Source organism: Cnephaeus nilssonii (genome assembly GCF_951640355.1).
Source record: "Cnephaeus nilssonii genome assembly, chromosome: 2".
NCBI classification, from domain to species: Eukaryota; Metazoa; Chordata; class Mammalia; order Chiroptera; family Vespertilionidae; genus Cnephaeus; species Cnephaeus nilssonii.
In genome coordinates this window covers 10,777,383-10,799,021 of record NC_137073.1, presented here as the reverse complement: position 1 = coordinate 10,799,021, position 21,639 = coordinate 10,777,383, and the positions used below count along the sequence as shown (strand labels likewise).

The window sequence follows — 21,639 nt, the reverse complement described above, 5'->3', positions numbered from 1 at the left end:
TATTTTATTGATTTTTTACAGAGAGGAAGAGAGAGGGATAGAGAGTTAGAAACATCGATGAGAGAGAAACATCGATCAGCTGCCTCCTGCACACCCCCCACTGGGGATGTGCCCGCAACCAAGGTACATGCCCTTGACCGGAATCGAACCTGGGACCCTTGAGTCCGCAGACTGACGCTCTATCCACTGAGCCAAACTGGTTTCGGCCATTTACTCTTTCTTTTGGCTCAGGATTGCTTTTTTTCCAATAGACACACTCAATGCAACACAAACTGTACTTTATTCCTGAGGCCCGTGCCGGGCACTCCCACACACCCCCTGGGGAGCGGTCCCATGAGCACCGCTCACAGCTCTGATTGGAACTTGAGGTTGCAGCCTGCCATCTTCTCAGCGTAGTGGGCATCAAAGCGCTCATTCTGGGCCACAGTGAACATGGTTTTCCAGTCCCCCGTGATGCCTGGTGCGGGAGGAAGGGAGGAAGGGGGCGGGGGGAGGGAAGGAAACTTGAGGTCTTGGCCGGAGCAGAGGCCCCAAGTGGCTCAGGGTCAGCTCTAGCAGCTACTCCTGCCCTCGCCTCCCCAGCGCCCCTGCTGGTGGGCACTCACCTTTCCTCATGAAGGCGGAAATGCTGTGGTCCATGACCTCCACGGGAAAGGTGCTGTAGTTAGCCATGGGGTTCTTCTTCATCTCCTTGAACGACGTGTGCCGCACAATGTGATCCACAGTCTCCTCTGGCAGGGAGCGTCCCACGAACTCCAGAATCTTCTGAATCTCCCTTTTGGGGTTCTGGAGCAGCAGGGGGGCTCTTCAGTGGAGGCTTGGCTTGTGCATTGCACAAACAAAAGGGAGGCCCCACCCGGACCGCATGGCCACTTCCGACCTGCTCCGTGACCCCGGTCCTGTACTCTGGCCTCCTGGGCAGAGTGAGTTGCCTCCTGCCCTGTGACCTGTTAAGAAGCTGTATCTGGCTCCTTACGGGTGAGGGCAGGGACAGCCCTGTCATACCGGGGCCCCGGGAGAAGCAGTAGCAGTAAATGGATGATCAGTGACTGCACTTGGCACTGACTCAGGCGCTAGGAGATAAGAGCTGCACGGAGTGTGCTGCCCAAGGGCAGGGCAGGTGAGGTGGGTCTAGAGGACCAGTGTAGGGCCTGCCATAGAGAAGCAGGGCTTAGAAGGGCTGGGCAGTTCCCCATGAGACTCCTGCACCCCTCGTGCAACATGGAGGGACGTGGTAGCAGTGTCTCACCTCCTGCATGTCCTCGTAGAAGAGGTAGAGAACTGGGTGGGTGCGCCCCAGCTCCCACCACTCCTGCACGTGCTGGTACCAGGACCCATAGGACACTGGGGAGAAGGGCAGGGGACAGGAACAGAGGTTGGTTGGTATTCATTCCAGCTGGCTGCCCCTCAGCCCACCCCCTCCTTCCTCCGAGTCAGGCCCACCTTCCCCAGCCATGAACTTCTCCAGGAAGTTGTCCCAGGTGCCGGGGTCAGGGTGCACCTTGGCCATGCGGTAAAAGTGGAAATAGGAGACAGCCACATCCTTTGCGTTCCGGGCCACATAGATCACCTGGAGAGGCAGAAGACACACCCCACCCCGCACCGCACCATCACCACACGGCACAGCAGGCGTTCTTCTAAGCATCACACTCCACCCTGCAAGGGAGGTTCTCTCAGTCTGGCCAGGAGGGAAACGGGCTTAGAAGCTGACTTGGGTGGGACTGAGCTGGGATTTGAAGCTGCTCTGATGCCAGAGTCCTGGCTGGTTCCAGGAACTGAATTTTACACTAATCCAATCTTCTCAATGCCACTGTGCCGATTTGGAACAAGGCGTGCAGAATTCCTGCCAGCCCCTCCTCCACAGGCCTGTGAGCACCCAGGCCCTGCACAGTCTTACTGTCACTGTCCGTCTGTCCCACCAGAGCCTGAGGTTGAGGACTCCTCCCCCTTTCAGATGAGACCAGGCTTGGGGAAGTGAGAAGACCTTCCTAGAAGATAGGGCCAAAGCTGGGTTGGTTCTCTAGCTTCCTCTGCCACTCACCTTGACCTTCTGGTCCAGCAGGGCCTGTGGGAGCAGAGCCAGGGGCAAGTGTGTCTTGAGGAGCCGTGGGGCAGGTGTATCTTTCAGAACCTCCATACCTAAGCCATGGGTAGGGAAGGTCCAGTGAGCTGGAGCCCTGGTCCTCCCTCCCTCCACCTCGCTGGCCTCCAGCACCCCACCACACACCTGTGGGACACCCTGGACCCTTGAACTCAAGGAAGGGCACCCGGGTTAAGATGGGAGCCCTCTGACACTTCTCCAAGTCGCCACCCTGGTAGATCATGTCCAGAATCTCACTCACCCAGGTGGTGCCTGGAGAGGAAAAGGAGGTAAGCAGGGCTCAGGGCACACCCCCGCTGGCCCATGGGGGGACTGCAGCCCAGGAGAGGGGTGGGTGGTCCTCATCACCTACCAGATTTGGGGTAGGTGCTGATGAGCAGGTCATCGGGCAAGGGTTGTAAGCTCTGCAGTGGCCCAAGTGCCTCTGCAAAGTACTTGATGAGAGGGACCCCCTTCACGTACTTCAGTGGCGGGCGGGAGGTGTCCTGGACCAGCTCCATGCTGCCGAGTCAGGGGCCGGAGTGGGGCCGACCTCCCTTAACAACATCACAACAACGTCTTCTGTTTAATTGTTTTGTTTTAAGGTAAGGAAACAGGCTGAGCAACTTGCCTACACTCAGAGCCAGTGAGTGCTGGGCTGGATTCCGGGGGATCTAACACAGTGGGGCCACAACTCTGGAGGCACCTTGGGTTTACCCGCAGAACTTTTAAAAATCCCAATGCCTGCCCAGCTAGACTGGCTCCAGGAGGTCAAGGCACATGCCTGCCTTGCCAGCTCGATCCCCAGTAGGGGGAGTGCAGGAGGCAGTCAGTCAATGATTCTCTCATCATTGATGTTTCTCTCCCTCTCTGTCCTCTCTCTGAAATCAATTTTAAAAATATTTATTTTTAAAATCCTAGTGCCTGGGCCACACCCCAAGCCAATTAGATTGCTCTGGTGGTGGGACCCAGGCGCCTGGTCTTTGGAAGCTGACCAGGAGATTCCAGTGTGCACTCGAGAAAACTCCTCCTCTGGGGCCTGCCAAGTGTTTTCTTTCCGTACTTCCTGCTGCAGCCCTCCATCTGATCCCAACGGGCTCCTCCCCATCCTTCCCTCCTTGAGCTCCCTAAGCTCCTCACATGCAGAAACCTCCCCAAAGCCAACGGGCTCCTCCCCATCCTTCCCTCCTTGAGCTCCCTAAGCTCCTCACATGCAGAAACCTCCCCAAAGCCAACTGGGCCTGAGACACAACTTGCTCAGCCACACTCCATCTTGGCTCAGAGATAAACAGCCAACTGAGCAGCTGAGCTTGTTTTGGGAGCCATTCTGGTGTGATGAGCAAAACATGCCTCAGCGGAAGAGGGAAGAGGAACAGGGGATTCAGGCCAGACTGCAGTTGGTATCGGACTGAGCTGGGATTTCCCTGGGGAAAGGGCAAGGTCAGATTGAGCTGGGATTTCAGGGGAAAGGGCAGGGTCAGTAGAGGCAGGAATAGATCAAGCAGTGGGAGGTCTGGCCCAGCCCACCCTATCCTAGCACTCACCTGACCTCTCCAGACCTTGGCCTGTGGCTCTCTGTTGTGCTGTCACGTAGCGTGAGTACAGAACTGCAGAGAGCTGCAAGTTTTATAGGTCCAAAGTGGGAGGGACTTGGAGCAGCGCTGAGCCTTGGCTGGCCTCCAGGAATGGGTGGGGTTTGGGGTGGGAGGGCCCCCTCTCTGCTACCCTCATTAGCACCCCAGCTGACACCAAGATTAGACTGGCCTTAAAACCCAAGATGTGGGTTTAGTGAGAAGAAAATAAAAGACAGAATCAACACAAAAGGGCCTAATAGCTTTTTTGTGTGTTTTTGAGCTGTAATCCCGGCTTCTGGCTTGCCCTCCAAACTCCAGCTCTGCAGGAGCCAACAGCTTTTTCTAATAAACCTGGTCTCCAGAGGACAGAGGAGTGGCGGGGAAAGGTGGCCCCAGGCCAGTCTGAGGACAGAGGTTCAGGTCAGGGGCAGCCCACAGGCCCCCGACAGCCCAGGCTGGAGTGATGTGGGTGGGCGGGAGACGGGGTTTGGGGCAGGGCACTGCTCAGCAGGCTCTTTGAGGCAGCATAGGATGGGAAAGAGCAAGAACCCTGGGGGCTCGTAATCCTGGGAGTGAGCCCATTCCACGGTTCCCATGGGCCCTCACCTGGATGGTGGGAGAACAGCCCAGAAGGTGCTTTTCTTTCCCTGGGTGAGAAGGGGGCTTGGCCTGTGTCCTTACTGTTTGGATTAAAGTCCAAAGTCCACTGGGCACTGGAGGCGGGTGAGCTCTGAGTCCAGGGTATGAGTCTCCAAGCCCTCAAGAACTGTGACCTCAGCCCAGCCGGTGTGGCTCAGTGGTTGAGCGTCAACCCAAGAACCAGAACAGGGTTCGATTCCCAGTCGGGGCACATGCCTAGGTTGTGGACTCAATCCCCAGTAGGGGCCATGAAGGAGGCAGCCGATTAATGATTCTCTCTCATCATTGCTGTTTCTCTCTCTCCCTTCTCTGAAATCAACAGAAATATATTTAAATAAAATAAAAGGGAACTGTGACCTCAGAGGCAGGCCAGGGGAAAGCTGAGGCAGAAGGGCCTCCAGCAGAGGAGAGGCTGGTCCATCTGGGGTCAGTGGCCCCTCCCCCTTCCTCTGTTCTTCTTGGGCTCCAGTGACTGGCAGGGCCTTTGCCTCCTAACTCCACACACACCCCAGCAAATACCGGAAGATACCCTTAACTCAGACTTTTTATTGTACTCAAGTAAAATTTGCCCAGACCCAAAGGCAGTGGCACAGAAAAGGGATGGGTGGAGGGCTGGGGGGCTGAGGGTCAGATCTCCAGCATGTCTGTCCAGTGTTCCTGTGGAGACAAGAAGGGTGGTCAGAGGCGGCCCAGGGGATAGGATGGGGCAGGGTCCAAATCCACCTCTCACCTCTTCTAATTCCAAGTTCTCCTCTTCCTCCTCGGAGCCCGTCCGGCACAGCCAGATCAGGTCTCCCCACAGCAGTGAGTTCTTGCAGCTACCAAGGGGTGCAGGTGGTAGGAGATAGAGAGTCAGGATCACGAGCCTCCTTCAGGCTAGGCCCTGGGTGCCAAGATGAGGACTCAGATGCCCTGGGCCGAGGCACTGTCTTCGGAGGTAAACCAGGCTGGGGGAGGGAGGGACTTACCCAGGGCATCGGCCCTCTAGGGGCAGAAGCTGCCCTGGCTCCTCCTGCAGGAACTCCTCTGCCAGGCAGGTCATGTGGGCCCTTAGGGAGCAGCCAGGGTGGGGGCAACACAGGGGGCCTTCTTCATCCTGTCGGAGGGGGCGGGCAGGGAAGGGAGAAGATGGGGAGTAGTGATGTAACCAACACCCAGAGAATGTCTATGGACCAGACACTGTTCCAGGGGCTTTACGTCACCCATGAGGCACATACTACTCTTATGTTATATTGTAGATGAGGAAACAGGATGGAGGAGTTACAATACTTGCCCATAGCGACTAAGCTGGCCAGTTTTCTCTGAGTATTAGCAGTGATTCTACAACAGCACTCCACTGCAGCTAGACCTAGACTTCCTTACAGCTAAGTGATCTCAGTGGCTAATCTCTGAATGGCAAGCATGTCACGTGCCGAATCAACCATTGGGTCAAGGACCCACATATGTGATGGAGGTATATCATACAGCCTAGATGTGTAGTAGGCTATACCATCTAGGTGTAAGTGCACTCTATGATCGAACCGTGAAATTGCCTAAGGACACATTTCTCAGAATGCATTCCCCTAGTTTAGCGGCATGTAAGGTATGCAGTTTACTTACATTTAATGTGAGTGAAAGTCAGACCTGTCATCTCAGTTAATATACTAAATATTTGCTACCTGCTCTGTACCACAGCTTTCTACAGTACTAAATAAAAACTACCCTTGTGGAGTTTAGTATGGGGTGGGAGGTGTGTGAGACTGATAATAAAATATAGTTGACCCCTGAAGAACATAGGTTTGAACTGGGGTGGTCCATTTATACAGATTTCTCCCTCTTTCCCCCCCCCCCCCCCCCCCCGCCAAATACCCAGGGGGCCCTCCACATCCCTGGGTTTTGCATCTGCAGATTCAACCAACCACAATTTAAAAAACAATATTTTTGAGGTTTTTTGATCCAGGGCTGGGAATCCACAGATGCAGAGGGCTGACTGTATGCACTGTTCTATACCATCTATACTAATAAAAGGGTAATATGCTAATTAGACCAGGAGACCTTCCAGACAAAGCCATGGTGGCAGGGCCAAAGCAGAGGCAGTTAGGGGCGATCAGGCTAGGAGGGGAGGGCAGTTGGGGGTGACCAGGCTGGTAGGGGGGGCAGTTGGGGGCAAGCAGGCTGGCAGGGGGGCAGTTGAGGGTGATCAGGCTGGCAGGGGGGGGCACTTGAGGATAAGCAGGCTGGAAGGCGGAAGGCAGTTGGGGGCAAGAAGGCCAGTGGGGGTGGGGGGGGGGGAGTTGGGGTGCGCAGGCCAGCAGGCAAAGTGGTTAGGGGCGATCAGGCAGGCAGGCAGGTAAGTGGTTAGGAGCCAGCGGTCCCAGATTGCGAGAGGGATGTCCCAGTTTAGAGAGGGTGCAGGCCAGGCTGAGGGACACCGCCCCCGTGCACGAATTTCATGCCCTAGGCCACTAGTTTTATATAAGGGACTTGAAAATCCAAGGAGGTAGGAGGGTCCTGAACCAATCCCCTATGGCCGTGGTCGGCAAACTGCGGCTCACGAGCCACATGCGGCTCTTTGGCCCCTTGAGTGTGGCTCTTCCACAAAATACCACGGCCTGGGCAAGTCTATTTTGAAGAAGTGGCATTAGAAGAAGTTTAAGTTTAAAAAATTTGGCTCTCAAAAGAAATTTCAATCGTTGTACTGTTGATATTTGGCTCTGTTGACTAATGAGTTTGCCGACCACTGCCCTATGGATACTGAAGGAGGGCTGTTTGGGGGAAGTAAAAAGTTATATGTGGCTTTTTTACTGCATGGGTTCAGCACCCCTAATCCTCATATTGTTCAAGAGTCAACTGTACATGATACGTTAGACAGTAAGTATTAAGCCTTAAAAAAAAAAAAAGGAGCCGTGGCTGTTGTGACTCAGTTGATTGAGCATTGTCCCATGCACCCAGAGGCTGCTGTTTGGATTCTGGTCATGGCACATGCCTGGGTTACCAGGTTGATTCCCACTAGGGGGCGTGCAGGAGGCAGCCTATCAATGTTTCTCCCTCTCCCTTCCTCTCTAAAATCAATAAAACCATATTTTTTTAAAAGGAAAGCAGTATCAAGAAACTTGCAATTTTAGAGAGAGAGCCAAGGAAGACCTCATGGAAAAGAGGTGGCATTTCATCAAGACCGAGGTCTAGGGAAGAACTTTCCAGTGAACGAAGGGCAAAGGTCCGGAGCAGGAATGGCCGCAAGTACTTTCATCCGCATTTTAGAGATGGAAGCCAGGCGCGCCAAGGACGTCAGTGGGCTTACGACTCCCAATAAACAGCCTGATCCTAAGTCTGAACTCTAGACCTGCCCCAACCTGGAGCCCAGGTGGAGCTCTCACCTGAAGCGCGCGCGCGCACAGGGCGCAGGGGGCCTCAGCGTCCTGGTCCGGCTGGGACTCGGTGTCAGCCACGGGACTGGCCCGACGCTTGGAGGCCAGCATCCGGGGTGGCGGAGGCCCGAAGGCTACCGGCACGTGAGGCGGGGGTGGCAGGCAGAGCTCCTGGCGGAAGTCGGCGCGCAGCCAGCGCAGGGTGAGCGGGAGGCGCGCCCACGGCGGCGCGCGCAGCATGTGCGCCAGCACCCGCAGGTGGAAAGCGAAGGCGGCCTCGCTGCGCAGGCGCGGTGCCACGTGCGCCAGGCGGCGCGAGGCCTGCGGGTGCTGCCAGGCCCACTCGAACTGCGGGCGGGAGTGAGGGCTTCAGAGCCGCCCAGGGAGGGTCCCACGCCCCAGCCCATCGTCCTGCCACCCCGTCTCCTTCCTTACCCGAAGGGCGGCCACGGCGGAAGGGAAGCCGTGCACTATGAGCACCATCTCCCTGGGGAAGAGAACGAGGGCGAGGTGCGTAAAACGCCCCCTTCCCGCTCCACCCGCGTCAAGCCCAATCCCCTCGCCACGGTTCGCCTTCAGTCCTCACAGCGGGCGTCAAGCCTTGTCCACGAGGCCCTGCCCCTCCTTAGAGGTCCATCCCTCGCATCTCCAACCTCAGCTCCGCCTCCAGCCACAGGGACTTAACTGCCTTCCTCGGTTCCTCTCCTTTCCAGGTTCTCTATCTTCCATGCCAGCTTTGTTCACCGCCCTCGGTCGCGGGACCAAGCTTAACCCTTTGCACTCGCTTGCTTTTTTCTCGATTCCTTTATTCTAATGCTAACCATGTCGAGTCACACTCGACATCCGAGTGCAAAAGGTTAAACCCTCAGCCCCTTCCTAACATCCTAGTCTCACCGGGCTCCTCCTCCCCACAGGCTCCTCCCCAGAGACAGGTCCACCCCCGCCACTGGCCACTCCAAGGCCCGGTTCTCAGCCCCACGCCGGCCCCGCCCACTGTCACTGACTCTCCCTCGCGGCCCCGCCTCCTCCTTGAAGCCCTCCTCTTGAGTGACCCACCCCTCTCACCAGGGACCGCGCCCGCTGGTCCGCCAGGCCCCGCCTTTTTTGCGGCCTCCGTTGTGCTGCTGGACCCGACGAGCAGGGTTGACGGTGAACCCCACGTAGACACGGCCCCGGTGCCGAGGGTTCAGGCAATAGAGCAGGTAGACGCCGAAGAAGCACCCGGGCCGCGCCGCACCCGCCTCGGGACCCATCAGGACGTGGGGGTTGATTGCTGTGGCCCCTGAGCTCGGGGAGGAGGGGGTTGGGGGGCCAGGGCCGCGATATACTTGTGTGGGGAAAAGCTCTTGGTGGCGGTAACCCGGCGGCTGCAGCTGTGCGGGTTCGGGCACCCTCTCCCGGCTGGAGCCAGGGCGTCCAAACCCGCCGCGGAACCTCAGGCGGCGGCACCAATGAGCGTCGGCGGGGGCGGAGCCCGGCCGTGCGCAGGCTCTGATTGGCTGGCGGGCGGCCGGCGCGGAACCCGGGCGGTTGGAAACTGGGTTTCCGTGAGGGCGGAAGTGCTGGGCTTACGGACGCCTCAGTAAGGGCGGAAGTAGAGGCCTCCGCAGAAGTGGCACCAGTGAGGGTGGAAGCAGCGTGACCCGCGTGGGATCGGGGGTTCTGCCCGCGCCGGGCCGCCCCCGCCGGCCGCCATGGAACTGAGCGCCGAGCACCTGCGGGAGAAGCTGCGGCGGGACCTGCAGGCAGAGCACGTGGTGAGCTGCGCGGCCTGGACCTGCCCGGCGGGGGCAGAAGGGCTTGTGGGTGGGCGGCTTGGCACCACCCACATGATTCTGCCCCTTAGGAAGTGGAGGACACGACTCCCAACCGTTGCGCGTCCAGCTTCCGAGTCCTGGTGGTGTCGGCCAAGTTCGAGGGGAAGCCGCTGCTTCAGAGACACCGGTGAGGCCCGGGGAACCCCTCGCTCAGCGCGGTCCCGGCCCCACAGCCACACCCCGCAACCCAACTCCCTCGCCCCGGCAATGCGGCCCAGCCCTGTGGGCTACAGCCCCAAGGATTTCGCCTTCTGGGCCCCTGCTGGGAGTGTTGAGGCCTAGGCCCCCTACCTCTCCTGCCCCAGGTCCTGGGCGCCACACCTTGAGGACACCGCCAGCCTTCTGGGTCAACCTAGCTTCGGGGACTGTGACTTAGGCCCCTGCGGTTCCCTAACAGCATCTCTCCCGCAGGCTGGTGAACGCGTGTCTAGCCGAAGAGCTCCCGCATATCCATGCCTTTGAGCAGAAAACCCTGACCCCAGAGCAGTGGGCCCGTGAGCGGCAGAAATAAGAGACCAGCACCTGCACGGCCATTAAATTATGAATGGGGCCCGCTTCTTTGTTGGTGTGTTGTGTGTGGGAGGGGCACTGAGGCTGTCTAGGGCCTGGCTTCTCCCTGCCCTGACATTCTTCATTGTCTCCTCCTGGTTTTAACTTGGGCAAGTCCCTCTCGCACAAAGGCCTCTGTGTCCCCATTTATAAAGTGAAAGTTCAGTCCTTAAAATCCCTTTCAGGACAGGCCTCACAGGCTTGGAAGGCTCCTACTAACCAACCACCTATCTGTGGACAATTGCTGGGTGTCCCTGCCCTCTGCCAGCCTTCAACATGCACAGATGAGCCCTGGCCGGTGTAGTTCAGTGGTTAGCGCATAGGCCTGCCAACCAGTGGGTCCTGGGTTCAATTCCCAATCAAGGGCATGTACCTGGGTTGCAGGTTTGCTCCCCACCCCGGTCTGGGTTCAGGAGGCAACTGATTGATGTGTTTCTCTTACATCTATGTCCTCTTCTACTCTACCCTCCCCGCTAGCCCTTCCACACTCTAAAAATCAATGACAAAAAATCCTTGGGTGAAGATTGACAACAAAAATGCACAGATGAGAAAGTGCTCGGAGTTTCAGGGTGCTGGCCAATTTAACAAACCTTTTCCTCTCACCAACATCACCCCATGTCAGAAGCATAATAGAGGATTCCACACTTCCCCTGCAGGTTCCTACGGGGACATAGTACCCCAGCAGGGGCTCTCCAACAGCTGGTATGCTGATGTTTTCTGGCCCACAGGAGAAGGTCCAATGACCTTTTAGCCCTGGGCTTGGTGTAGCCAGATGCCCTTGAGAAGACCATGTGGTTTTCCTTTTTTTAAAAAATATATTTTTATTGATTTCAGGAAGGAAGGGAGAGGGAGAGAGAAAAACATCAATGATGAGAAAGAATCATTGATCGGTTGCCTCCTGTAACAACCCCACACACACACCCTCCACTGGGGATCGAGCCTGCAACCCAGGCATGTGCCCTGACCGGGAATCGAACCATGACCTCCTGGTTCATAGGTTGACGCTCAACCACTGAGCCACACCAGCTGGGCACCATGTGGTTTTCAAGAATGGAGGTGTGGGCAGAGGATTGGAATTGAGGTAGAACAGGAAAATAAGGCCAACCAGAGCCACCAAATAGGGACAGGTGATGCCTCTAGTACCAGCTTAAACACAAGTACCAGGATTGGTCAGGCCTTGCACGTGAAGTCCCTGAGACCTAGTGGGGCCAGGGCTTTGGGGAGTATGGATCACAGGTTTCGGCCATCCCACCCACTCTGTTCCCCTGTGTTTTCAAGGCCAGTCTCTTGGCCCCTAAATTATCTCCCCTCCCCATCTCCTCCTCTCGTTTCTATCCGAGGGAGAATGGGTGGGGAAAGCTGGAAGTCACGGTGATGACAGGGGAACCCTTCTGGGTTCCAGGGATTCTTTCCTGAGCTGTTCTTCAGTTCTCCTGGACCAGAAGGGCCCATCCCCATTGCTCAGGAGAGGCTCAGGGAAGGCACCTCCCCTTCCCTAGGCCCAGAGTCCAGACTTCCTGATTCTCTCTCTCACACCCCTGACTGGGTCCACACTGTGTTCACAGGGTTGTGTATCCCTCCCCATTTCGTTGGAAGAAGTAACTTGCCCAGAGTAACGGCTTGCTCAGAGGGTGAGGCCAAAATGGGCAGACAGGGACAGTCTCACGGCTGCCTCACAGCTCTGCCCGGTGGTTTTCTCTGGCATGCTGAAGAGGCAGGAGGGGCAGCAGATGGGCATTGAGTCCTCCTGCCCCTGTGTGGAATGAACCAAACTCTGCTGTGGCCAGGACACCTATTGCTAATAGCCTGTGTCCCAACTCAGGGGTCACCTGCTAAGGTGGGTATCAAACCCACTTAAGCCCCCACTTGATGGGGCCTGACAGGTTACTCAGGTCCCTGTCGCACAGAGGCCAGGCCCAGGCAAGACCCACCATAAGGGCTCAAGAGGCAGCAGCCCTGCACAGGAAGGCTCCAAACTAGGAGGGGAGACAAGTCATGACTCGGGACCTGCCCTTCAACTACTCAGTGCCTCAGTTTCCTCGCCTGTAAACTAGGGTTGGGCCTTTGCTTTAGTTCTAAGCTTTCTCCTTACAAAAGGACCCCTCGGGCCTGCAGTTTGAAAGATGTCCTGTAGGAGCTGGTGGTTTCATTTCCCCACAAGCAACAGTGCTGGTACAGTTACATGTAACCTGATGTGGTTAACTAGAAAAGGCAGATTTGGGGTAAACGTGGGAGTTAAGACCCAGGCTAGGCCTTGAGTAGCTCACACCTGCCAGCTGCAAAACAGCAGGCCCCCAAACCACACCAGAATGGGGTGCTCCCACCCACCAGATCTGCTCTGTGGTTTAGTATTTGGAAGCATCCCTCAGCCCCTGCCATGGGCCAAGCCTATCCAGGCTTCTGAGGGGGGAGTTCAGAATCAGTTCAGACTCAGCACTCAGGTGCACAGTCATCAGAGTCCGAGAGGTACCAGAAAATAAAGCCATTTTATTTTATCTGCCACTGTGGCCTAAGGAGTGGGAGGAAAGGAGCGAGGGGAGGCGGGGGAGGGACGCGGAGGGAGGCGATGCGGTGGATCCCAGCTAAGGCCCCGGAGTCTCTACTTGGCCTGCACTGTCTCCTCCAGCCTATCCAAGCGCTTCTGGAGCTCCTGCACCGTGGCCTGGAGCTTCCTCACCTCCTCCTCCAGCCGGGACACGGCATCCTGGGGGATCCAGCGCTGCATTAGGCCCGGCCCCACCCTGGGCTCCCCTTATTCTGGCCAAGAGCCCCAGGGTGGGGCCCTTCTGTCTCTCAGCCAGTTGCTGCCCACAGAGCTGCAGGCCTACAAGCCTGAAACCTGCTTCTGAGGCCTCAGGATTACCCACGGCCGGCTCCCTGTGAGTCTGGGCTGCCTCAGGCCAGCCTCCTCCCCTGGGTCAGTGACCACAGCGATGGCAGCCCCTCCCCACCCTGTCTTCCCATCCTGACTCCAGCCTCCATCCGCCTCTCACCGAGCTCGGAGTGCCACTGGCCTCTGGTGCTGTCCTCCTGCGCCCAGTGTCCAGGCCCCGGTTGACCCTCAGCTCCCGGCTCTTTGAGGGCACGTAGCCATCCTTGAGGGAAATGAGGAGGGGCCCAGCATCCCGACCCCCCAGCCACTCCTCGGCCGTGAGGGCAGCGTCAGGCCCTGCAGTGGGCGGGTACAGGTCCTCCTGGAACAGGTCCGACTGTGGGCGAGACCAAGGCTGGTTCAGAGCGTGCTTAGCCACACCACCCCCCTGCAGCTCTGCGAGGTGTGCCCAGCCCCGAGCCCGGGGAGGGACATGGCGTCACCTTTCTAGGCACTGTCATGGCGATGGGCTCACATTTGCGCTCATGCAGCTTGTAGAACCTGTGGAAACAGGAAGGTGAGCAGCGCCCACAGCACAGTTGGGCTGAGACTGAAGGTCAGCAGGAGGTCAGCGCTGCCCCAGGAGCATGCTCAGTCAGGGTCCGGGAACAGTCACCTGGCAATCTCACACTTGTTCACCTCCAGGCCACGTTTGGGCATGTAGCCCATGCCGCGCTGGGACTCCTTGGAGCTGAACATGGAGAGATAGTGCAGGAACGGGGCCTCGGAAGTGATCTCGAAGTAGCGGATGGAGCTGTCGCCCTGCGGGTGGTGGGTGCGGGGAGATCAACACCCACGGGTGCCTGCAGCCGTGCTCCTTCCCGACCCCTCCACCCGCCTCCCTCCCCGGCCCCTGCCACTGGGCCACCTTGCCACAGAGGTAGACAATGTTGGTGTCGGGGTCAAAGAAGGGCAGCAGGACGCCGCTGCTGGTGTCCAGCTCCTGCAGGGACAGCGGCTCCTCCAGCTGCTTCTGTAGAGACAGGGGGAGGTGATGAGCTGGGCCAGGTCAGGCCCGGGTGGTGCCCTTCACTGAGCAGTAACCGGGGTGCGGGTGACCCTCACAGACCATCCCGTGGAAACCCCCATCTCAGGCGGGCAAACGGCCCTGGACATAGGGCTCGGGCAGGGCAAGACCGGGACTAAGCCTCTGATTCTCTGCGCTCACCGTGTCCCACAGCGCCACCTGCCGCTCGCTCATGCGGCTGAAGCCCGTGGTCAGGATCTTCCCGTCGGAGACAAACACGGCTCTCACCGGCCGGGTCCCCTCGTGAGGACGGTCCTTCTCCTGGAAGGGAAGGGATGTGGTGGGTCAGGCACCCGTACACACGCCCCAAGGGCCTTGCCCCGGATGTGGTGGGTAGGAGGGGTGAAGGTCCCTGGGTCAAGGGTCGCACAGTCATTGCAACTCACAGCTACTACAGTGCCTTTGCGGGGCTCGATGAGGCGCACGCGCTTGTCGCGGCACGAGGTGCAGATGAGGGCGCCGTCCCGGCTCCAGTCCACGCTGTAGATGGTGTCCGGGTGCACGTCCGCGCCCAGCGTCAGCACTGCCGCCCCGGTGCCCACGTCCCACACCAGGATCACGTTGTCACAACCTGGGCAACGGCCCAGTGTCAGAGCCATGAGCCGCCCCCTAGCTGTCAGAGGCCAGCCCACCCTGCCCCTCCCCCCAGGCACCTGCACTGAGCAGCACATTCTGGGCTGTGGGGTGCCAGGCAACGATGCCCACACGCTTGGTGTGGCCCTCCAGCGTGACCACAGGCTCCCGCATGGGCAGCACCAGGCCCCCATCGGGGATCTCCCATACCTGCAGAGAAGGGGCGGGTGAGTCGGGCGCTCCAAATGTCAGATCCCGGCCTGGGGCCCCTCCTCGCCCATAACCCCACCACCACTCACCATGACTGTGCAATCTTCAGAGCCACTGGCGATGACGTTATCATTGTGCGGGCACCAGGCGATGTCCAGCACGGGGGCTGTGTGGCCACAGACCGTGGGCACATTCTTGTCCACACGTCCAGTCTAGAGGGCACACAGGGCCTCTGAGGGAGGTGCTTTTGCCCTCCAAGCCCAGTCCAGCCTCCCCACAGCCCTTCCGAGAGGCATGGAGGGCAAGGCCGCAGGAGCCGGGAGGCGGAGCAGGCCAAGGGTGGGAGGAGTTGGTCCTCTGTTTGCCCAAGGCCAGAGTTGTCAGGGCAACTCAGAAGGGCCGGCCACAGGGCCACAGGAAGCACAGATTGGGGGTGTGGGCTGGTCCTGCCTACTGTCAGATCCTGGCCAAGTTCCTCTATCTCAGTTTCTCATTTGTGCCCTGAGGGCCCCAGCCCCCACCCCACATCCCTGAGTGAGGCTTCCAGGCACACAGGCTAAAGCCAGGGACAGGTGTGGGGAAGGGGGGTCAACTGCATCGGGCTTAGCGTTCCCAGGCAGGTGTGGGAGAATGGTGGGGTGTGGGCCTGGGCCCTTCTAGGAGAGGGACCGGGAAGTCTGTCATAACTGCCCCCAGACAGGAGCAGAGGTTTGGAAATGGCCACTTCCGGGGACAGCTGTGCAGAAGGGCTTCCTGCATGAAGAGCAGGCCCAGCTCTCACCCTGACAACCACTTCCTCTTCTCTTTGCTTCCATCGGTCCTTTTTTGGTAACAACTTAGGGCCCATCTCCCCTTCCTGTGTCACCCGCTAGAGCACAGCAGTGTGCTGGGAGTAGGGGTCAGCAGACAGCAGGGCAGGGGGACAGGGTCAGAGGCAGGCAGGGCGGGGGCCAGGAGAGGGCCCTCTATATCATCCCTGCCCGGGAGCTGGGGCCAGAACTTGCTGGGTTCCCAAGGGCTCTGACAGGCCCAGACACGGAGTGCCCCCAATTCTAAGAGCACTGCTGGGCCTGCCCAGACCCCAGCCCATCCCTGTCTGTGCTCCTGAGGGGAGAAGGCCCCAGGCTGAGACTTGGGAGACCCTGAGTCTCAGGACTCACTGTGTGACCCTTCTCATGCCGTCTCCCCTCTGAGACTCAACTTCCATTTCTTTTTTAAATACATTTTTATTGATTTCAGAGAGGAAGGGAGAGGGAGAGAGAAGCACCAATGATGAGAGAGAATCATTGATCGGCTGCCTCCTGCACACCCCACACTGGGATTGAGCCCCAACCCAGGCATGTGCCCTTGACCAGAATCAAACTCGGGACCCTTCAGAACACAGGCCAACGTTCTATCCTCTGAGCCAAACCAGCGACGGCTCAATTTCCGTTTAAGGGCTGGCAAAAGCTTACAGCTCCTTTAGCCCAGCTCAGTTTTACAGATGACAACACTGGGGCCCCGGGAAGCTTGGTGACAGTCACCTAATCAGGACCACTCGGGCTCACCTTGCCCAGGGGCAGCACCAGGAAGGCCCCTCCCCCGCTGGCTTCACAGATCAGGGCCACAAACTTGGGGTTGACGGCGCAGAAGCCACTGTCCCAGGTGGTCTGTGACACGCGCACATCCTCATAGCACTGGTCGGCCTTGGCCGGTTGTCCAAACACGTGGCGGAACTTGCTGGAGCGGACCACCTGGCGGCTCATCCTGGGCGTGGGGGGCGGGGGGGCAGAGATTGAGAACTTTTCTCCCTTCAGGCCAACTGTGACCTTCCAGTTCCTGTCTCCCCCAGGAACCCCTCGGCCTGACATTTAAGGTCTCCGCTACCTTCCCCAGCAGCACCACCCAGGACTCCCCGCCCCTGGCTCTCGGTAACTGACGTCCTGCTACCCTCGCACTCTCTCAGCTTCTGCAGCCCTCGCCCCAGCTAACCTGCAAGGCCCACCTTCTCCTCACCCCTCGGCTCTTGCTTGTGCAGCCCGGAGCCGGGGCCTCGCAGCAGAGCCGGGGGTGGGGCAGCAGCTAGTGCGCTTGGTCAGGGGACTGGCTGACGGACAGAGAGCACCTCTCCCCTGGCTCACACTGGGGCCTTCAGCGCAGGCAGTGTGGAGAGGGCTTCTCAGCCTCAGCATGCAGACCGCGGGTCCCTCACTCCACACGGGGAGCCTCCTAAAGGCCGGGGCCGGCCTGGCCCCCTCGCCTCCTGGCACAGCGTGGACACGCGGAGGGACTAGCACGGGGCGGCCCAGGAGCCACGCTCTTTGCTCTTCGGGGTCAGGATGGCTTCCCGAGCAGGCCTCTGGGCACCACAAACGGGCAGGGGGCCGGGGGCGGGGTTTCTCCTCCTCCCACTCCTCTGCCTCTCGCCTCCACTTGAGCAGGTGCCCTGAGTGCCACCTCCACACACACACACATGCACACACACACGCGCGCGCACACACACACACATGCACACGCACACACACGCACTGGAACTCCACACAGGAAGGGAGAGCGGCCGACTTCTCTGAGGTCCAGCTGGGATGGTTTCCCCGCTGGCTGGGCAGAGAGCAAGTGAAGCGGCGGGGACCGCCTCTGGCCCCCCAGGTACAGGATCGGGGTTCCTGGGGAGGACAGGGGCCGTGCTGCCCCCTGGGAGGGCCTCTAGCTGCTCCCCAGCTTCACCAGGTTGCCCCACTTTAGGGCCTGGTCCTTCTCTGCGGGGCTCCAGCGCCCTCGCCCACCGGTGCCGCCCCGGAGCCTGCAGCGAGGAGCGTCTGAGGGTGTGAGGAGAAGCAGTCCCAGGTGAGAAGCCTGGGTTTGGGGAGCAGGGAGCCCCAAACCGGAGGTTGGAGGACAGGAAGCCATCGCCCCACCCTGCCGCCTCCCCCGCCGCAGGTACCAGGCCCAGAAACCACGGAAAGGGGAACTTGGTCTTTTCTTGTTTTGCTCTCAACCCCTTCCTGTCTCCAAGCTCAGGGCAGCTGCTCGGTTCACCCCACCCTGCCCCCACCCCCACCCAAAGACTCCCATTCCGGGGAGAAGTGGGGCCCCCCACGTGTCCTGACCCCCCACGTCCGTCTTGGCCGCCGTGGCCCCTCACCCTGGCCTCCCCTCGGAGCTCTGGGCCCACAGATGGACCCGCCCACGCGCACCCACACGCTCAGGCGAGCCCCCGCGCAGGGCTCGGTCCCCATCTCGGCGCTGACAGTCTGTCCGCCCCCACAGCGGCTGTGCCCGGCGCCCGCCGCCCCACAGGTGGCCCAGGACCGCGATGCCCGGTCCCTTCCCGGGACAGGACCGCAGGCTTACCTGCTGCGGAGACCTCCCCAGTGGAGGAGGGCGAGAGGGAGGAGGAAGCGCTGGAGGAGCCGGAGCCGGCCCGCGGAGGATGCTCTTGTCAAGACAATGAATGAGACGCCGGGCCACCCGCCTCCTTAGGGTGGCAGCGCCCCTTTGGGCGGAGCTCCTACAGGACAGAGCCCTTCCCTCCGCGGAGGCGCCGCCTCGCCCGCCAGCCCGCAGCCTCCCGCCCCGCCCGCCCCGGTCGCTCCGCGCCCTGCGCTGCCAGTTCCCAGCCTGAGCAGATGCTGCTGGCCAGTCGCTGACAATCTCATCTGCACTCTTTAATGTCAAAATGCAAAAATACTCTGCTCCCTCCCCGCTCCTGCAGTCCACTCCCAGCCTACTCGCCATCCTCCCCTTTGTACAGGCCCCACGCCCACCCCCAGCCACACTGCGGGCCGCTCCCCGCACCGCAGGGACCGAGGGAGCACCGGCCGGGCCGGGGAGGGCGAGCCCTGCGCCCACCTGCGCGCGGAGGCCCCGGCTTGTCCAGGCTCCTACGTTTACAAACGGGTGGCCCTGGAGGAGCCCCTGAACCTCAGGTCTCATGTCTTCGTGGAGGAGCACTCTGCTCTGCCTGCCGGGGGATGCGGGGGAGGGGGGGAGGGGGCGGCGGGGGGTAAGGGAGGGTGCGGCAAATGAAATAATTTGGCTCGTGGAGCCCCTCCTGTGCAGGGCTAACAGGTGACCTGCCCCTGGGAGCGCTCCGGCTACTGGAAGGAGAGGAGCAAGCAGCCCCAAGGGAGCCGGGCGGGCAGAAGCCTGGACTTCAGACTCAAAGGCGTTTGTGCCATCCTTGGCCTCAGAGGCCACATCCAGCCGGCAAGAAAGGCCTGCTCCCGAACCAGAGGCTCTGCGAGTTTCACTCCCACTGTCACACCTGCTGAGTGACCTTGGGCAGGTTACTTAACCTCTCTGAGCCTCAGTTCCTCCCTCCATAACGGAGTGATACTTACCTCGTAAGATCACGGGGAAGGGAAAGGCTTAGGGGTCTCCTGTGGAGTGGGGCGAGTGCTTCATAAATGTGACTCTTATCACTACTGCTGTTTGCAGGGTGTTTGACCAGGACCTGAAAGGATGAGGAGGAGCCAACAGGCCTGACTACAGACGGTCTTGCAGGCTGAGCGGCAGCCAGAGCAAAGGTCCCAAAACATGAATCTCAAGGGACTGATTCAAATCCTGCCTCCACCACTGATTGGCTGAGTGATCCTGGGCAAGAGGTCCAATCTCTCTAAGCCTCAGTTTCTTCATCGGTAAGTGGGGGAGTCATACAACTTGTCCCGCCCACCCCACAAAGCTCTGAGGCTGAAATGAGACCGTGTGTTCTGCGGATTGTTCCGTTGTAGACACCGGTGGTTGTACTGTGCCTGAGAGCCCGCGACTGCTACCGGACTGGGCCCAGCGACGGCGACGTGCGGCCTCCAGCTGCAGCGGGGAGAGGAGCAGCTGCGGGTACTGAGCCTGCTGGGTGCCGGGCATGGTTCATATCGCTGTAGGCTTTCCACACTCATTTAACACACAGCACCCCAGAGGCAGCTGCCACCTCCGTTTCACAGAGAGGAAGCCGGCACCACTGCCTTCAGCCCCGGAGCTGGAAACCATGCCCCAAAGGCAACAAACCCCAACCCAGCAGGCCTGAGAGGGGACGGTGGGGGCCCAGATGCTGCTTTCACCCTACAGTTGGCCTGCAGCGCGGGCGGGGGCGGGGGCTGGGGCTGCTGCAGGGGACAGAGGCAAGGCCAGTGGGAAGAGATGAGGAAGCAGCGTCCCGCGGACACAGAGTGAGAGTCAGCTCAGCGGTGGGTGGTGAAGGGGGTGAAGGCCCGCATGGTGCCCCCGAGGACGGCTGCTGGAGGTGTCCCTGCGGCGTGCTGCTGGCCCGCATTCACCACCTTCCCTTTGGGAACCAAACCTTCCCCCCTGACAATCCCTGAGGTTCAAGAGGAGTTTCGGGGACGGTGTTGATTCAAGTCTTTGCAGTGAGAAGCAGACTCGTTGGCGCTGCTAGGAAAAAGAAGCCCTCTGTCCACCGGGGTCAGTAAGCTGCTAGCTGGACGCCCAGCACGGGCAGTGACCATCTTGTCACCACGCAGGAAAAGCCAGACAGAATGAGCCCATGCCGAGGGCTGCAGAGGCGAGCTGTGAGGACAGAGTCGTGACAGCACCGAGGATCTGGATCAGGCTGTGCCTGAACTCCTTAGCTTTCCTGCTACATAAGGCATAACTTCCTTTTTCCGCATAAGACAATAAGTTTGAGTTGGATTTCTGGTGCTTGGGACTGAATGAGTTGTTTTGTGTGTTTTTTTTAATATATTTTATTGATTTTTTACAGAGAGGAAGGGAGAGGGATAGAGAGTTAGAAACATCGATCAGCTGCCTCCTGCACACCTCCTACTGGGGATGTGCCCGCAACCAAGGTACATGCCCTTGACTGGAATCGAACCTGGGACCTCTCAGTCCGCAGGCCGACGCTCTATCCATTGAGCCAAACCAGTCAGGGCGGGACTGAATGAGTTTTAACTGGAACACCTGCCAAGAGGGAGGCAGGACCAGGGGCCCTTCCAAGGTGCCAGTCGTACAGGAAAGAGGGGCTGAAATGCTGAGCACGGGCCAGAGGCCCGACTCCCAGCACGGCCTCCTCTGGGCTGCCCCCCCTAAACAGGCTGCAGAGCATGAGGGAGTCGGACAGACCTGCAGAGCTGTAGCTGCATCCCCTGCCACCCCACCTAAGATGAGCGCTCTTTGCTCATCTTACAAGGTGCATGGCCCTGCTCTCTGTCTAGACTATGAGGGAAGGAGGGGGGAGGGGGGGAACATCGAAGTGAGAGAGAGACATTGATCGGTTGCCTCCCGCATGCGCCCAGGGGGCCAGGGATCTAACCTGCAACCTAAGTGCTTGCCTTGACCAGGAATTGAACCTGCAACCTAGGTACCCCGGCTGATGCTCTAACCACTGAGTCACACGGATCAGGGCTTGAAATAATCCCCAACATCACAGCATTTCAACTTAAATACTTTAGTATTTAATACTCTGTCTTAGAGATAAAGATTTTTTTTAACTCTTAGTTTTTAATAAAATTGCATTAACTGTATAGATTAATTTGGGAAGAATATTAAGACTTCTACCCATGAATATGGTGTATTTCTCTGTATGTTTATATGTTCTTTTCTGTTCTTTAATATAATTTTATAACTTTCTCTGTAAAGGTGTTGTATAACGTTAGATTATTTTTCCCATAGTTACCAGTATATTATAGGTATAGTATAGTTTTATAGCTGCTCTTTTAATATGTTTTTATTGATTTTTACAGAGAGAGCAAGGGAGAGGGATAAAGAGATAGAAACATCGTTGGGAGAGGAACATCATCGATCAGCCGCCTCCTACACTCCCCACACCAGGGATGGAGCCTACAACCCGGGCATGCCCCGGCCGGGAATCAAACCTCTGACTTCTTGGTTCCTGGGTCAATGCTCAACTGCAGAGCCACACCGGCCGGGCAGTTTTGTAGCTGTTTTGAATGGATTCTCTTTATTCTAGTTGTAACTGTATTTTATTTCTGTTTAAAATCAACTTTATCTATATACAAT

The 21,639-nt window shown here is 58.6% G+C and overlaps 4 protein-coding genes and 1 long non-coding RNA gene across 6 annotated transcripts; 2 read left to right on the top strand and 3 right to left on the bottom strand.

Annotated features, from left to right (window-relative positions):
- Positions 1-18: 18 nt before the first annotated feature.
- On the bottom strand, positions 19-4,684 carry SULT1A3 (sulfotransferase family 1A member 3). The gene is made up of 8 exons (XM_079781250.1): positions 3,625-4,684; positions 2,454-2,637; positions 2,228-2,353; positions 2,042-2,139; positions 1,444-1,570; positions 1,250-1,344; positions 606-786; positions 19-457 (listed from the first exon to the last, which is right to left on the bottom strand). Exons 2-8 carry the CDS (start codon positions 2,599-2,601, stop codon positions 345-347), a joined length of 888 nt encoding a protein of 295 aa, XP_079637376.1. The 5' UTR covers positions 2,602-2,637; positions 3,625-4,684; the 3' UTR covers positions 19-344.
- Positions 4,685-4,824: 140 nt separating this feature from the next.
- On the bottom strand, positions 4,825-8,893 carry SLX1A (SLX1 homolog A, structure-specific endonuclease subunit; the record flags this gene model as incomplete). 2 transcript variants are annotated; one of them, XM_079781264.1, is made up of 6 exons in its annotated part: positions 4,825-4,950; positions 5,024-5,111; positions 5,262-5,389; positions 7,650-7,988; positions 8,076-8,127; positions 8,706-8,893. In XM_079781264.1, the coding sequence occupies 6 exons, from the start codon at positions 8,891-8,893 to the stop codon at positions 4,921-4,923; spliced, it is 825 nt and encodes a 274-aa protein (XP_079637390.1). In that variant the 3' UTR covers positions 4,825-4,920. The 2 variants fall into 2 exon arrangements, with proteins under 2 accessions (XP_079637390.1, XP_079637391.1); XM_079781265.1 differs by lacking the exon at positions 4,825-4,950 and having other exon boundaries at positions 5,046-5,176.
- A 314-nt stretch (positions 8,894-9,207) lies between these two features.
- On the top strand, positions 9,208-10,208 carry BOLA2B (bolA family member 2B). The gene is made up of 3 exons (XM_079781289.1): positions 9,208-9,397; positions 9,487-9,584; positions 9,869-10,208. Exons 1-3 carry the CDS (start codon positions 9,335-9,337, stop codon positions 9,966-9,968), a joined length of 261 nt encoding a protein of 86 aa, XP_079637415.1. The 5' UTR covers positions 9,208-9,334; the 3' UTR covers positions 9,969-10,208.
- A 610-nt stretch (positions 10,209-10,818) lies between these two features.
- On the bottom strand, positions 10,819-18,572 carry CORO1A (coronin 1A). Its single transcript, XM_079781206.1, has 11 exons — positions 18,019-18,572; positions 16,236-16,434; positions 14,778-14,900; positions 14,559-14,688; positions 14,292-14,476; positions 14,047-14,166; positions 13,747-13,851; positions 13,495-13,640; positions 13,322-13,379; positions 13,000-13,215; positions 10,819-12,710 (listed from the first exon to the last, which is right to left on the bottom strand). The coding sequence occupies exons 2-11, from the start codon at positions 16,431-16,433 to the stop codon at positions 12,606-12,608; spliced, it is 1,386 nt and encodes a 461-aa protein (XP_079637332.1). The 5' UTR covers position 16,434; positions 18,019-18,572; the 3' UTR covers positions 10,819-12,605.
- Positions 18,573-18,698: 126 nt separating this feature from the next.
- Positions 18,699-21,024, top strand: LOC307105496. Its single transcript, XR_013814024.1, has 3 exons — positions 18,699-19,010; positions 19,105-19,304; positions 19,398-21,024. It is a non-coding gene; the product is annotated as an uncharacterized lncRNA (long non-coding RNA).
- The last annotated feature ends 615 nt before the right edge of the window (positions 21,025-21,639 follow it).